The sequence below is a fragment of the Bombina bombina genome, chromosome 6 (assembly GCF_027579735.1).
Source record: "Bombina bombina isolate aBomBom1 chromosome 6, aBomBom1.pri, whole genome shotgun sequence".
NCBI classification, from domain to species: domain Eukaryota; kingdom Metazoa; phylum Chordata; class Amphibia; order Anura; family Bombinatoridae; genus Bombina; species Bombina bombina.
Genome location: NC_069504.1, coordinates 601,172,798 through 601,190,671, shown reverse-complemented (window position 1 = coordinate 601,190,671; position 17,874 = coordinate 601,172,798). Strand labels below are relative to the sequence as shown.

General features: G+C 39.6%; 1 protein-coding gene across 1 annotated transcript in view; it reads left to right on the top strand.

Annotated features, from left to right (window-relative positions):
* The window catches only part of ALDH1A3 (aldehyde dehydrogenase 1 family member A3), a 115,427-nt gene extending 97,920 nt beyond the window's left edge, over positions 1-17,507 (top strand). The window contains exons 11-13 of the mRNA XM_053717595.1: positions 1,010-1,167; positions 6,908-6,982; positions 16,271-17,507. Of these exons, the coding sequence (XP_053573570.1) occupies positions 1,010-1,167; positions 6,908-6,982; positions 16,271-16,367 (330 nt within the window). The 3' untranslated portion in view covers positions 16,368-17,507. The remainder of the gene's footprint in view (positions 1-1,009; positions 1,168-6,907; positions 6,983-16,270) is intronic.
* Positions 17,508-17,874: the final 367 nt, after the last annotated feature.

Here is a 17,874-nt window from a genome sequence, read left to right as displayed (position 1 = left end):
ACAAAGGATATCTAAAGAATGAAACAAATTAGATAATAGACGTAAATTGGAATGTTGTTTAAAATTGTGTTCTCTACTTGAATTATGAAAGAAAATGTTTGGGTTTAGTGTCCCTTTAACTCTTCTGGCGTGTAAACTCAGCCCACCCATAGGTACAAACAGGGGAAGATTTCATAATCTCTCAGCTGGGTCACAGGCAATCTACAATTAGAGTAACTAAACATTATTAATATACCTATGCCAAAACAAGGAGATCTTGAAGTGTTGGTCTCTTTTTAGCCTTTATGGATTGGATTAGGACACCCTTGTTCAGGGGCTCTTTTACAAACTTAAAGGGACTTGAAACCCCAAACATTTTCTATCATGATTAAGAGAGAGTATGCAATTTTAAACAACTTTAAATTTTAATTCTATTATCAATTTTTTGGGGTTGTCTTGGCATTCTTTGTTGAAAAGCATACCTAGGTAGGCTCATGAGCTGAAACCTAGCTGCTGATTGGTGGCTGCACATATTTGTCTCATATTATTGGCTTACCAATGTGTTCAGCAAACTCCCAGTAATGCATTGTTGCTCCTTTTATAAAAAGGATACCAAGAGAATGAGGAATATTAGTAATAGAAGAAAATTGGATAGTTGTTTAAAATTTTATCGAAATTATGAAAGAACAATTGTGGGTTTTACGTCCCTTTAATGAACCCAATTATTTTGCTAATTAAAAAAATGTAGCTAACAGCAGCAGATTTTTACTAGTGACTATGTAGCAAGCAAGGAATTCCAACAAAACTACTAGTCAGCATTTAAATCCTGACTAAACTATCTTTTGAACATATACAAATGTAATATAAAAATGAGATATAGTAAACTTTAATTACTAACAAAATGATTTTTAATATATTGCTAACAATATGGCTCTTAATTCTATCTTCCATAGTTTATCCATTATATCATCATATACTATTTTATTCAAGGTATCCACCTACTAACATTAACTTTTTCTACTCACTGCAGATTTTTGGCCCTGTTCAAGCCATCCTTAAATTCAAAAGTATAGATGAAGTGATTAGGAGAGCGAATAGCACAGAGTACGGTCTCACAGCTGCAGTATTCACAGGGAGTCTGGACAAAGCGCTGACCATTGCTTCTGCACTTCAGTCTGGGACTGTGTGGTAAGTGAGCAATGTCATTGTAGGACTGGTAGTAACAGCAACTAATTGTTTTGAGATGATGCAAGGGCTGGGCTCTCTCCTACCCTAAAATTGAGGTTGATTTATTTTGATATCTCTTGTTTATTTAGCTTTGCTTTAGCCATTACTGCAGTTGAAATTGTTGGTATAGGAAGTAGTTTAAAAGAAAAAACAGTTATTTCAAATGTCAAAATAAATGTAAAGGATGTATTTGTAAGCAATTTAATACACTCCAGTATGTGAAACGGATAATTGGACATTATTAACACATTATAGTGGTGAAATATTTAAGTTCACTGTCCCTTAAAATTCTAACTTTATTCAGTAATTTTGGCATAAACTACACGTCGCTCTATAGTAAGGGTAGTTAACCAATGGGGTGAGTGCTCAAGGTTTGCTGGCACTCCAGCTCTGGACTACTACCACACGGCTTGGTTTTACTTGCTGCAGTTGTAGTGCTTAATAAATAATTTTTCTGAAAAAATTAAAGTGAAATAATGGTTAAATTAAAAGGTTTCAGTTTTAAATAGAAACATGTATGCAATATATATGTATTAGCAAAAATGCTGCCAGTAAAAGCTATAACTATTTCAGTAGCATATGCACATATGTTGCACATTCCCCGTGAACCAGCATTCAAACACCATGCCTGCTCAAAGAGTCAGCAATGGCTTGTTTCATACTAATGAAGTAATCACTGACATGATACACATCACCACTTGTTCCCTTGCAGGGCACAGTATTTAAATAAGGGTGCATGATCCTATTCCAATTTGAAATATATATTTTAATTTTGGCTATCTTGTTCGTTTAATATTTCTTCAATGGTGATTTAAAAAAAAGATGCAATGGTATCTATAATGTATGCACAATCTCTCAAAATGTTTCACTATCCCTGACCTATGTTGTATCAAACTAGAAAAAAACTATAAGAAAACATGTTTATGTCTTCATAGATCTTTATAAAAAAAAAAAATATATAGAGGAAATGCACATTTAGCAGTAAGTTATTGAATTGATCCAGGTTTGCTAGGTTTAATAAATGAACAGAACAGATTAAAGAGCCACATATTAACATCAACATAAGTGAGTTTGGTTATATTTATTAAATGAGATTATTGTATAATTGTATATTTGTTTACAGAAAAATCAACTTTTGTCAGAATGTAAAAGATCTACCTTTATTGATGTAGAAGTGATGCTTCAAAGCTGTGTATGTTCTTACAAAGAAAGCTGGAGACTATACAGAAATACAGAAGCCATATGATCCAAGCCATTAGTGAGCATAGCTCCAGGTGCTAGTTGCCATTGGGGAATTCATACTAATTGCTTTAAAGGGACATTAAACCCAAATTTTTTCTTTCATGATTTAGAAAGAGCATGCCATTTTAAACAACTTTCTAATTTACTTCTATTGTCTAATTTGCTTAATTCTCTTGATATTCTTTGCGGAAAAGCATATCTAGATAGGTTTAGTAGTTGCTGATTGGTTGCTGCACATAGATGCCTCGTCTGATTGGCTCACCCATGTGCATTGCTATTTCTTCAACAAAGGATATCTAAAGAATGAAACAAATTAGATAATAGAAGTAAATTGTAATGTTGTTTAAAATTGTATTCTCTATCTGAATCATGAAAGAACATTTTTGGGTTTAGTATCCCTTTAACCATATGGACACAGGCTGCATCATCCCCAGCCTTTATATATATATATATATATATATATATATATATATATATATATATATATATATATATATATATATATATATATATATATAAGGCTGTTTAAATTATGCAGTTTAGTTTAAAGTATTGCAGATGCATAGATGAAATCAGCTTAAAGCAGGGCCGGCTCAACCATGGGACCAAGTGAGTCCACTGGACCCAGGCAGCACTAGACAAGGAACAGCATTTCAGTGACTGGGTCAGTCTCTGTCAAGCACAGACCACTCCTACCCTCTGTCTCTATGGGGAAAGTCGCAGCCTCCCAGCAGCAATACCTCATCATACACGAAGACACAGATCCAGTCAGGGCGACATTCAAGGTGGGACAAGTTCTTAACTGCCGTCCCTCTTACTGCGCAATTGTGCAGGTATGCAGGCTTAGTAAGGTCAGCAGCCAGGCTAATAGGTTGATATACTAATCAGTAATGTTACTACTGAAGGGGGTGTCATTTAATTCTCTAACCCAGGCAGCAAAATATAATGAGCCGGCCCTGGCTTAAAGAAACATGAAACCCAAATATTTTGTTGATTCAGATAGCACAAGACATTTTAAACAACTTGCCATTTTACTTTTTTTATTTATTTTTTTAAGTAATTTTTACTGAGGTTAAGAATGTGAAATAGACAAATTACAATTCAAAAATTATATACATATAAATGAGAAAGAAAAAAAAAGAAGCATGTCAATCGTCTTGCCTCAGTATATAGTCATATCTGTTGCGACACTTATGCAATATACTAATAGTAAACCTCACATTTTCTATAATTTCCTTGAATCTACGTAGTAGTATAAAAAGAATAATCATTTAATAATGTGCAAGATATATATGCTATAAAGAATATAAAAATGTTAAGCTTTTTAATCTTTTGAAATCCCCAAAAATGTAATAGGCAAATAGCAAATTGTGGCCTACTATATATAGCAACTGAAGATGTCAAAGTAGAGTATACCTGAGCAACCTGATTTTGGGTAATTAAGGGAGTGTTAATTTGAGTGCGGTATGTTTAGAGGGAAACCGCGCATGAATACTCTAGCATGATCACATATTACTAGAGTTCTATATATATATAAAGGGGGAGGCGAGAATAATCATACATTTTCTCAGGTGGGAACAAGAGCCTTTGAATGTATAGCTTCCGAATAGATATTCTCATGTTGAGGCAAACCAGTGGAACAAAGAGGAGAGTAATGTAGAAATACATATATGGGTCTACATGAATACATGTGAGACAACACTATTTAGATAGTAATAAAAAATAATAAGCTGAAGGAGAGCATTGTAGCTTCCCTGTTATATCTGGAATCCTAGCATTTATTAACCAGCTAAAATCTAAATATAGATGACCTCAGCCTAAATTTATACCTGCTTCCATAAAATGAAAGTGCAATATAACTTACAATAATTCAAAGAGAAACCCAAAGACATCTAGATTATCAAAGATACCTCCCATCAACCGGCCAGCTATAGGTATATACAGTATAAAGAAACAGATGTCTGTAACTATTAGGAGAAATGAAACAGTAAGTAAATATATACACTGAAATAGAACGTTGCCTCAGACACAATGCTAAAGGCACCCTTTTCATAGCATATTAGTACTGCAAGCTTAAAATTAGGGATAAATAGCTTTATCTATGTACGTATAATTTCCAAATATCAAATTACTATAGAGATTATGTTTGACTAAAGTAGGAGGCTTATCAATCTCCAGGTGGGCCATATTGAGCAGATTATGCGTCTAACATTCAATCAAAGGGTTTTAACAGTTTTTTTATGAAAACATTTCATATGAGATCAATAACAGGCAAACCTTCTAAACACAGCAGAACACAGAGTACAACAAACATCTGTCAGTGTATAGAAGTGTAAGTTGGAGAATAGAATGTCAAACAAAGACCCAGAATATGTACCGTAATGAGTTAATACAGTATATAGGTAATACGCACTTTCATGTCTGAATGTCAGCAGACCTATAATATAAAGGTCAGAACAGGCATATTTAAAAACTATATCGCTGTTAGTAATAGAAGGTGTTGTGTTTGTTTGTGTCATAATTCAACTGTGGAATAGTTAACTATAGGTAAAGCCAATATATGCTTCACTCTAATACATAGTTTTCCAGATACCCTGTGCATTGTCTCTTGAATATTCAGGGGCTACTAGCCATTGTAGTAATATTGAAGACAGTGGGGAAATATAAAAAAGGAGTTAGCAGGATACGCCATGATAGAATGGTCCAGCTATGAAAAGGGCATCTAGGGTTTTTATAACAGAATGCCATACAATAAGGTCAGAAATAAGTATAGTAGTAATAGCCGTGTTTAGGATCCACTGGTGATGTCATTGCCTTATTTTCAATCTACAAAGTATATTATATCAAAGGAGAATTGAAAATATGTCCACCATTACATAAGGTAAATAAATATACAGTAATTCCAAAGTGTGACTATAAGGAGCGGCAGATTCTAATTATAAACATAATGTGCTAACTTGGTAGTAAACGAACCTCTACCTAAAACAATGTAGACATTCTATAAAACGGCAGTAAACACAAAACTGTACATTGTAAATTGTACATTGGCAAACTTGCCACTCAAATAGCAAGAGGAAGGACATAGTCTGGTGGTGAGGCTAGCCAATGCCTCATTTGGGGACCTCCCATATAATAGGTAATGGACAAGAGAACCCAAACAAAACAAAAAAAACGTCAGAAGTACATTGGCACAAACAGACAAATAAGCCATGAACGATTGCTGCATTCCCGGTTCAGTGACACCGATCAGTCCACTAACATGCATCTTCAAAGGAATCCCATCCAGTGTAAAATCCGCTTCCACTTAGTGCTGCTGCACTGGATCAAAAGACTTCTCCGGTCGTAGGCTCCCATCAGTGCTGCGAGAAGTAGCAGGCTCCAGGCCAGCCACAGTTTCATGAGGTAAGATGGCAGTGGCTGCCAGACAAGAGGAGTCCATCAAAGGAGAGCTGGCGAGTCTCCATGGCTGGAAGTCCAGAAAGAAAAAAAGATGGCAACTGCTGTGGTCTCAAACCATTGTCTTTGTGGAACTCACCGATAGTACCATCACTGGTAGTCTTGGCGGGGAGAGTGGTAACAGGTAAGTGACATGCTGCTGTAAGCGATGTTGCGAAGGCCTCTTGATATTGCCGTAGCAAGGAGACTATTTCCTGCAGCAAAGCGTTGGGTTCCATCATGTGCATTAGCCACCGACTCCAGAAAACAACGGATCAATACCGTAGGAATCCAGCAGCCAGATCTCCACTGACTGTGCCTGTTTTCCTGATTGCGGTATGATAATCTGATTTTCAGGTTTCGTTAACTCAGTAGAAGCTCTGCAATGGATATGTAGGTTTATGAGCTCGGCCGCCTCGTGGCTTCAAAAAGGAGCAAAAGTAATGGCCGTGTTCTTAGCTGGAGCTTTAAAACTCGTCAGAGCATGTTATGGTCCGGCTTCTTCCTTTACATTAGGTATAATCTTAAAATAGTATACTTATTTTATGTGAAAAGCCCTAAAATCTGAAAATGTTTGCAGGAGCGCTTGCTCTGTGCGACCTATCCCTTTAGCGTTCAGCTCCGCCCCCCGCCATTTTACTTTTATTACCAAATTTGTTTTGTTTTCTTGGTATCCTTTCTTTAAAAAAAGTAACAATGCACTCCTGGGAACTAGATGAACACATTGGGTAAGCCAATGACAAGTATGATATATGTGCAGCCACCAATAAGCATCTAGATCAAAGTAGTGCATTGCTGCTCCTGGGCCTACCTAGGTATGCTTTTCAACAGAGGATACAGAGGAAATTAGACTATAGGTTAAAATTGCATGTTCTGTCTGAATCATGGATGTTTCATTTTGACTTTACCGTCCTTTTAATGTGTCATTTATTTCTGTATCCACTTTAACTAACATTTTTCTAGATTTACCTTCAGTTAATATGTTGCAGAAAGATAAATGTAATTAATATTTCTCTTTTTTCAGGATTAACTGTTACAATGCTCTACATGCGCAAACACCTTTTGGAGGCTTCAAAATGTCAGGAAATGGCAGAGAACTGTAAGCAGTGCTTTTTGTATCATTTAAACCATATAAACGTTAGAAGAAAATGTGCCAAGATATTGCAGGGTGTTAAAATATTGTTGTTGTTTTTTTTTCTTAAAAAAATGCTAATCCGAACCTGGCGTCCTAGTACTTGTACTTCTATATTATTATTATATCTTCTTTGTTCTGTACCCTCTTTTTTCCATGACTACTGACACCCCCTCCATCTTTAACTTTCGATACGATTCACTGTTTGCAACTTTTTCTACGTTTTCTCTGTTCATATGTATCCATTATATTATATTATTTCTCCTCTGTTCTAATGTATATTATGTATGCCCTATAAAAACATAAATTATGCTTACCAGATAATTCCATTTCCTTCTGTATGCTTCATTCCTTACTTGTGGGAAATACAGAAACTAGCCACTAGGAGGAGGCAAAGACACCCCAGCCAAAGAGGCTGCGGATCAGGTCCGACAGACAACGCTGAATCCGGAGAGCAATACACTCTCCGTATTCAGCATTGCACCAGCAGCTCACAAGAGCTGCTGGTGCAACGCCGCCCCCAATTGGCCGCCAGCAGGGGGGTGTTGTGGTGATCTCTGTCCCTCTCATCAGAGCAGGCGGACAGGGTTATGGAGCAGCGCTTCATAACTGCTGCTTCATAACTGCTGTTTCTGGCGAGTCTGAAGACTCGCCAGAAACACGGGCCCTCAAGCTCCATACGGAGCTTGATAAATGGGCCTCAAAGGCTTAAATACCTCTCCCACTTCCCCTATCCCACAGTCATTCTGCCGAGGGAACAAGGAACAGTAGGAGAAATATCAGGGTATAAAAGGTGCCAGAAGAAAACACAAAATTTAGGGGCCCATCGGAGATTCACGGGCGGGAGCCCTGGACTCTCCTTATAGAGAAGGAAATGAAATTATCTGGTAAGCATAATTTATGTTTTCCTTCTTACTATAAGGAGAGTCCACGACTTCATTCCTTACTATTGGGAAACTTATACCCAAGCTCTAGAGGACACTGAATGATAACGGGAGGGACAAAAAAAGGGGCACACCCTAATCTGAGAGCACTATAGCCTGCAAAACCTTTCTCCTGAAGGCTGCTTTAGCTGAAACAAAAACAGCAAACTAGTAGAATTTAGAAAAAGTGTGTAAGGAAGACCAGGTTGCCGCCTTAAAAATCTGATCGTTCTTAAAGGCCCAAGAGAAAGCCACTGCTCTAGTAGAATGAGCTGTAATTCTCTGAGGAGGTCTATGTCCCGCTGTTTCATAGGCTAAGCGGATAAGACTCCTCAACCAAAAGGATAAGGAAGTCGAAGAGACCTTCTGACCCTTACGCTGCCCAGAATATGCCACAAACAAGGAAGAAGTTTGTCTAAAATCCTTAGTAGCTGGAAGATAAAACTTCAAAGCATGAACCACGTCCAAATTATGAAGTAAACATTCCTTTGAAGAAGAAGGATTAGGACACAAAGAAGGGACCACAATCTCTTGATTGATGTTGTGGTCTGACACAACTTTAGGGAGAAATCCTAACTTAGTACATAGAACAGCCTTATCCAAATGGAACACCAGGTTAACCTTCTTAGACATAATAACCTTGTTGATGCATATGGAACATAGTTGAGAGGGTGGGCACACCAAGGCCTCCTCACAATATAGACAGGTATTACTATTAGGAGTAGAGGGAGTACCCTCAAGCATATCAAGATCCTCCATAGCTTGCGTTAACAATAGTAGGATACAAATAAATGCACTTTTTATTTCTCACAAAAACGGCACCTTTATACCCCCAATGACTGGGGCACTCACCACCTCCTAGACCTAGGCAACCAGAGAAGAAGCGACCTCTCCGACAGCTAGCTCGGTCAGGAAAGAGAAAACGAAAGTGTGATCCGGTCATGTGCTGCACAATGCAGGACTGCCCCTGCTATGAGAAAAAGCAAGCAAAGCTACAAGCTGCGCAGCGTTATAAATGAAAGTAAAATACCTGTATGTTCCGTTACCGCATAACAACAGTCTATGAGCCCAAAATAAATCTCACACATAAAGCAGCATAAATCAAAGAACACATTTGATTAATCCCTACTGTTTAATAACCTCCCTTAGGAGATATTAACCCACGATTCTGTAAAGATAAAAGGAGTCACACTGTGACCCTGTCTTCAGCAATTTCAACATAAGTAAAAATTGAAACGATCTTACCAGAATCCGTGCTGTGGAACAGAAACACAGCCTCTCAAGTGTGACAGTCGTAGCATCGTTTCTGAGATGGACTTGAGTGAAGAAAGCAGACAGTGAAACTCGTCAACACTGGTTGCTTAAGGAGCTGTTAGCAGGCAGTCTGGATGGGTTTGCAGAAAGACTCTCCCTGCAACTCCAGACTCTAACTTTCGTCAGTGCTCTCACTGAGAGGCTGACAAGACTACTTAAAACTCCAGTTCCATAATGAAAGGCATATATCCCTCCTGAGGAACAACTCCGAAATCTTCTGACACTTCTCTGCCATCCTCCTGTTACGAAAGGCAAAGAATGACTGGGGGATAGGGGAAGTGGGAGAGGTATTTAAGCCTTTGGCTGGGGTGTCTTTGCCTCCTCCTGGTAGCCAGGTTCAGTATTTCCCAACAGCAAGGAATAAGCCGTGGACTCACCTTATATTAAGAATGAAATTAACCTCTTCCCCATTAAATTTGGATTGAAGATTTGGAGCCATGGTTTTGTTATTTGCAGTAGGGAACAGTCTAAGAGTGGTCAATAACAATATACAAACAAAATGACTGTGTTGCTAATAAAATAATACAATAAAGCAAAAAACAAACAATATATATTAGTCCAAACAATGTGTCAAAAACTCGAAAGGATATAGTCCCTTTAAACTGATATCTTCCAATCCTGTGTTAGTTCTGTATCATTATAGGCAATACCAGGATGAGGGAGAACCTTACTCACGTGGAGGCAGCATATGGTTATACCAATAGATTCTGTGGCAAAACACAATGGACAACAACTGTGTCTTGATATAAAAACAATTTATTGTTTAAAAACAAGGTTACACTAATGAGGGTTTGTGGGACTTGTATACTCCAAAGCAAGTTCTACGGTGAAGTTGTACCATACACACACAGCACTAAGCCGATCTTGGAACCTGTGTTCTAAAATTTCCCTTGACCCATAAGAATGCTGAATTGTATCACTTCCGGTGACACCACTCAGCCGTCTGACTGCAAATCTCCTCAGAGCGCATGTGCTCCATCGAGTCAATGCATCAAACATATATATGGTGCACTGTAATTCACCCATCTTCCCTATCTTTTATGCCTCTGCCTGGGGGATTCAAGGGGGGGCCTCATTCCCCAAGGTTCACTTGGGGTGGATGCCAGAGGATGGGCGGGTGCCCCCCTTCAACCCCCTAGGCAGAAGCACTGTATATATGTGTGGTTAGAGATTAGGTTCTGTGGTGTAGCGCATGCGCAGTGATTCCATTTTTGGTCAGACTTGTTCTCTGCCCCATAAGAATGCTGGACCAAGTTGATTGAAATGTGGTGACGTGCTGGACAATGCAGTGAAGCAGTGGAGCGCATGCGTAGTAAAGGAATTTGCGGACAAACAGCTGATTCTACGTCACCAGAAGTAATGCGGTCCAGCATTCTTATGGGTCGAGGAAAAAAAACATAAATTATGCTTACCTGATAATTTACTTTTCTTCCGTGGGAAAGAGTCCACAGCCGCATTCATTACTTATGGGAAAATAAGACCCTGGCCACCAGGGGGAGGCAAAGACCCACCAGCCAAAAGGCATAAATACTCCTCCCACTTCCCCCATCCCCCAGTCATTCAGCCGAGAAATAAGGAACAGTGGAAGAAGCATCAATGTGAAAGGGTGCCAGAAGATAAAAACACCTCAAAAAAACGGGCGGGGAGCTGTGGACTCTTTCCCACGGAAGAAAAAGAAATTATCAGGTAAGCATAATTTATGTTTTTCTTCCTAATGGGAAAGAGTCCACAGTCACATTCATTACTTATGGGAAATTTATACCCAAGCCAAAGAGGACACAGAATGCCAAAATGGGAGAGTAAGAGGCGGACCAATAAAAGCACCCACCTAAAAACAGCTTCCCAAGAAACACAAAGTCCCAGTTCGTCCATAACAGGGAACGAAAAACATTTTGCAAAAAGCGGTCCCAGAGACACAAATCTACCAACAGTCCAAGGAACCTAAATAGAACCACGAGTGGGCCCACCGAGAGCACCCACCTCCAGGACAACATCTGCCAGGGGCAACAACCCCGCCACAGCCCCTCAACCAAGCTAGGGACCCTGATTAAAAATTCCCAGAGGGAAGATACAAGCCAGAAGAAAGGAACACCGCCTAGGGTGAGAAGGAGACAACCCTAAGCCACTCAGTAGGCTACGCCCGAATAGACTATATGAAGAGTCCGGAAGGGACCAGAAGAGAAACAAACAAATCTCAAAACCAGCAAATGCCAAAACAGCGAGACAATGTGGACACATGTCACCAAATAAACAAGGACGTGAAGGAAAAACCCTCACCCCAGAGAGCAGGTGAAACAGACCGAGTCCCACACCCCAGTCCACAAGAGACTGAGGAAGTCTCACAAGCAAGGAAAAATTTCCGTAGCCAGAGAAAAAAACTCAGGAGAGTGACAAGGATGATAAAAACCAGTGGCGCAAAAATAAGCAGAGCCCCCATCCGAAAATGGATACGAAACATCCCGCTCCTGCGCAACTGAAACATTGCAGACCAACACTACACCCCTTTAGACCCCAGAACAGCAGAACATCCTTCCTGAGCAAGGATATCCCAAGGATCCAACTTCCCCCGAGGGAACAACAGCAAACCTCCGCAAGCTGGGTAGTAAAACTAACCGTAGGTCAAATTAGTTAACCAATAGAAACCATCCCTTACACAAAAGTAAGGAAAGGACCACCTGGCACGCTTGAGAAAAGCGACCAGACCCCGGGAAAAAAAACCTGAAACCTGAGTACACAACCCCTAAGGGCAAGCCCGCAGGAATCAGATAGAAAATAGCAATTAATTGCAGCTGAGTACAAACTCAGGAACTGCAACCTGCTAGACAGACAAGCTTCCGCTTACTCGGCAGCGAAGCTGATCCACAAGAGACAAGAGTCCCTCAGGAAAAATCGCAAGACAGGGAACATGTGTCCCCGAGACACCCAACCAATCAACAAATGATTGCACAGGCACAGAATACCTAAAGTGTTGAATGACAAGCGAAATTTCTAGAACTGAAAGGAAACCAGACCTCCCAGAACACAACAAAAGGGCCAAGACTGAGAGCAACTGCTCGAGCCCCCTTAACACAAGCAACAAGGAAACCAAAAAGTCCAACTCATGCGCCGTGAATAAGTCGGCAGAAGGCAGAGACAATGGGGAAAAGATGACAAACCAAGCTAGAACTAGTCCTAGACGTGAAAGAGGAATGGGAAAAAGGAACCCCCTTACAAGAAGGCCCAGAGCCCATCCTCCACCAAGGTATCAAAACAAAATTACCCTAAACTCCCTAAAAGGACCCGTCCTGACTCAATCCCAAATCCTAGGGGCATAACAGGAACATACAGATAGGACAAAGAGCTAGACTGCTCCAAACCCAAGACACTCCCCCGAGATCCACGATGGAATCATAAAGGAGGAAACCAGACTTCCATAAGTCAACTCTCAAGGCAACATGTCCCAAGCCGACCAGCGGCAGACTATCTCAATGAGGAAAGGAAACCTCAAATCAAATCCAAGATGACACAATAGATACTGCCAACCACATCCATAGCATGAGTCCATTAGGGAAAAACCCTTAACCAGTAGTCCCGAGGTACAGGACTTCAAGAACCAAGCCCATCACAGGCCCAAACGCCCAAGGGGCAATAAAGACGACCAGGACACCAGTGACATCCAAAATCCCATCAGAGCCTAAAAGCTCCCAGGGGCCGAGGTAGAGTACATTGGCCACCTCCGCACAATAGCCTAAACTACACAATGGCAAAGACTCAAGGAGAACCATCAACAGTAGCTCAAAAGAGCATAACCGCTCCACACAGTAAGGACACCACCCGTCCCAACGTTGAGTGCGGACTGACACGGACCAGCCCAAGCGCTTCCGACATCCAGACCCAAAGGTCCAGAAGAATAGTGTGTTTTTTGTTTTGTTTTTTAAAACAAATAGCTCAACAAGCAGTAGGTCCCCATACCAGCCATGCTCAACATGCGTCACTAACAAGTAACAAGTCACACTCAAAACTCCGGAAAAAATCCGGGGAACAACTTCCATAGAAGAACTTGAATCAAGCAATCCCAGAAACCCCATAGGGAAAACAGAAAGAAAAGTAATCCGAACCAGATAAAGGAAAAAACAAGGGCATCCGCCAAGAAAGAACTATGCTTCCGCAGGACCTGCCATACGGAAACCGTAACCTCCAGAAAAAAAGACTTAGAAAGCTCACAGTAGACCAACCGGAGAGAGACACATCCTCACTAGCCTATCTCAAAGAACCTTGTGAGAACCGAGATGGACCATAAAGGAAATGATCCACCAATACAGTAAATCAAAAGTTCGTCTTAATAGGACACGCAGCCGCACAATCCTATAACGAAATGAACAGCAAGGGGGGACAAACACCCCCGGGGGGAATATTATAGTGCCATTCACGGTCTGAACGCCCGGAATAGGCAGACAGGCACATAACTGCAAGGAAACTTCAGGGCCCTGCAATCGAACGAGCGCCATTAAAATATTAGAAAGCAAATTCCCCGCCAACTCCGGGGGAAACAATCCACCCTGCGCTGAGGGATCAGTAACATTGGGGACCTCAAAAGGAAAAGGAGTATGCGAGTGGGAAGGCACCTCCTGAGGAGTAGAGCCCCCAGAGGCTGAACGCCCAGGGTCCCCCAAGCCCGAGGGACCCGGAAAACTATCCAGGCACGAGAGACAAGATTGGCAGACTTGCGATAACAGGGCCAAATTACGGTCCTCATCCGAGGGCCTCTAAGAATTACAATCCTCATCAGAGGATGATTCGGAATAGGATATAAAAATAGTCCCGGCATTGGAATCTTCCATGGCTTAAGACTGTACAAGATAAACAGATATTGGAAAAAAGCGACTGGCACCTGACACCAATGGCTGGGGGCACTCACCACCTCCTATGACCAGACCTCAGTGGAGCAAAGTCCTTCCTTCGTCGCCACATAATCAGGAATGCGGAAGGGGAAGAAGCTCCACCCAAGCGTAGAAACGCGCCCGGCCACCAGAAGCCCGGCAAAATTCCAAAAAGCACGCCCCCAGGGCAGCAAAAACCAGGCCCACAGAAAAAGTAAAGCAAGTCTGAATAAAATAGGCATAACCCGAAGGTATAGTTCCAGGCCGTGTAAACCACAACTGAAAGAACAAGCCAATATGTGCCACATAGGCATGTGTCTCGGCCACAGAGCCCCTATGCACATACACAAGCAGGTTGAATCACATAAGAAACATGCTAAAAAAATAAACCGTTACCCGTTCACTATCCATCCTAAGGAGGAATTATCCCGTGATTCCCAGATTGGAGCAAAAGGTGCCTCAGCGAGGCCCGTACTTGACTATCATAATAATCACATTACAGATAACGGAATAAAATGAAACAATCTTACCGGAATCTATGCCGTGGACCAGGAACACGGCCCTTCAAGTGTGACGAATAGTAGCATCGCCTCCGTCGTGGACTTGAGAGAAGACAGCATGTAGCAAAGCGAAGTTCGGCAACGCCAAGTGCTGAAAACAGAGTTGTGAATACGAGTCGGGATGGTGTCGCAGGGGAAGCTCCCACTGCATCTCCGGACTCTCGCTTTCACTCCCAGGCCCTCCACGAGAGACTGACAGGACTATTTAAAACTCCCGTCCCATGTCGAAGGGTAGCACCCTTCATAAGAGACATATGAAAATAAAATAAAAGTAAAATAATTTTAAAGAAAACTTCTGACACATCTCTGCCAACCTCCTGGGACGAAAGGCAAAGAATGACTGGGGGATGAGGGAAGTTGGAGGAGTATTTATGCCTTTTGGCTGGCGGGTCTTTGCCTTCTCCTGATGGCCAGGTTCTTATTGTCCCATAAGTAATGAATGCGGCTGTGGACTCTTTCCCATTAGGAAGAAAACACCAGTTTCAAGGTCGGTTTAGTGCCCTGTGTGTATGGTAAAACTTCACCGTAGAACTTGCTTTGGAGTATACAAGTCCCACAAACCCTTGTTTGTGCAACATTGTTTTTAAACAATAAATTGTTTTTATATCATGACACAGTTTTTCGAGGAAAATTTTAGAACACCGGCATGAAAAATACAGCTTGTAAAATCCTGCCTCCTGTAACGTGTCAGTCCTTGTATCAATGATCCAATGTACATCCCTCCATGTCAACTGCTTTTTCAAGGAGAAACTTACGTTGTAGCGTTGATACAAGGACAGAATCTATTGGTATAACCACACGCTGTCTTACCTGGGAGCTCAGTTATAGCTCTCTTCCATTTGAGTAAGGTTGTCCCTCATCCTGGTATTGCCTATATGATACAGAACTTCACTATATACTATTTCTCTTTCATTGAAGTCTGCAATCTAACACTGGATTGGAAGATATCAGTTTTAAGGGACTATATCCTTTCAAGTTTTGAACACAGTGGAGTGTGCATTCAAAATAATTTTTGACACAGTGTTTGCACTAATATATATTGTTTGTTTTTAGTCTAAGGGTGGTCGCCTGGGGAAGAGTTCACAAATAATGAGACAACCTAGAATTGTGATCACTACATAATTGTTAGTCCAAAAGCATGTATCACTTCACACCAAAGCAAAATACTTCTATTAAAAGTTATAATGCATCACGGTATATGTAGGCAATTGCATTAAAAGACTGCACTGCATTAAAAGCCAATGGGGTTGCTGACATGATTCAAAAGTAGGCTCTGTGTTTGAATTTGGGTGCACTGCACAAGTGCACCATATGTACATATGCACTGATACATAAATATATTTTACTAAAAGTATTTTGCTAAGATAATTATATTAGAAAAATGCTTTTGTGGATAACTGAAAAGCACTCATATATGTTTTAATTTTCACTGTTACGACTTTTGCTGCTTTTAAAAATATATCTTTTACGTTTAGTTTATGCATATATTTTAGAAATCAAAATTCCCATAATTCACTTTTTTGTAACTAAAACAAAAAAATCCAGATATTTTAATTTGTTCTTTCTAACGTGTGCCACATCTAACCATTGCTTTAACAGAGGTGAATATGCTTTGGCAGAATATACAGAGGTTAAAACAGTCACCATCAAACTGAGCCAGAAGAACCACTATACAAATACTGTAACAGACAACTGAGAAGGAGGATCAGAAACTTCTCCTGGATAGCACTTGCCAACCCCAAGGGAATATCCTGCATACATGTTTTTCATCTTTGAGCAATTCTGTGATGCAACAGGACTTACCATGTCTATTTCCACTTCAGACTCTTGCATTGAAATCTGTCAAAACATTACAGTATTTTTTCCAAGCCAGGAATTAATTATCGGTTTTCAAGTTTAAATCACAGAACAGCACTTCAGTGCCACCTGCAGGCTGAAAAACGACAGCAGCACCATGGAAATCAAAGATCAGAGACAACTGCAAGATAAGAATGTTAAAGGGACATGAAACCCAAAATTTTTCTTTCACGATTCAGATAGAGAATACAATTTTAAACAACATTCCAATTTACTTCTATTATCTAATTTGCTTTATTCTTTAGATATCATTTGTTGAAGAAATGGCAATCACACGAGGCATCTACATGCAGCCACCAACTAGCAGCTACTGAGCCTATCTAGATATGCTTTTCAACAAATGATATCAAGAAAGCAAATTAGATAATAGAAGCAAATAAGAAAGTTGTATACAATTGTATACTATTTTTAAATCATGAAAGAAAAAAATTGGGTTTCATGTCCCTTTAATAGCAGTAATAAATATTTTCAAGCTGTTTAATTAAATGTACAAATAATACACATGTTTACATCAATGTGCAACTCCTCTCAAATTCTTTCCCATCCCTTATCTTGCTCTTTTCCTTATTGGGCAATCAGCTAAGTTATTTGTTCTATAATTATTAGTTTTTAGCTTGATATTATAAGACAACTCCGCTCAGAAAACCAGAGTCTAGAAAAAGTTCTTCAAGTTTTATTTTTTTATTTTTTATGAAAGACCGTTATTATTGTACTTGGTACTTAGTGAACTGCACTAGAACATATTTAGGGGAGGTTTTACAGTATATGTTTTGTTTCAGCAGCAATGTTCTTACCCACATTCTTAACCAGCCCCTATATGGGCTGCAGACTCTTTTATATGATTTGGGTACACTGTATTTCATTTTTTTTCTATGAATATATATATATATATATATATATATATAGTCCCCAGTGGATTCCACACTCACTATTACAAAACAGCATCCAGGGTGCACTTTAAATATTAGCAAAGATAATCAAGAAGTACATATATATATATATATATATATATATATATATATATATATATATATATATATATATATATATAAAAATCCAGTGATTGCTAGCCTATTTTATATATATATATATATATATATATATATATATATATATATATATATATATACACAGTGTATATATATATTATATGCTGAATATATATATATATATATATATATATATGCAAATTTTCTTTCATTTTTTTAAATTCATGTAATAAAGTATTTGATACATAAATGTTTAAAATTCATGTATATATTTAGTATTTTGTATGGACAGTTAGTAATATTCACAGCTTTTAATAAAGTATTTAAGATATACATGTATGTGAGATCACTGAGTAT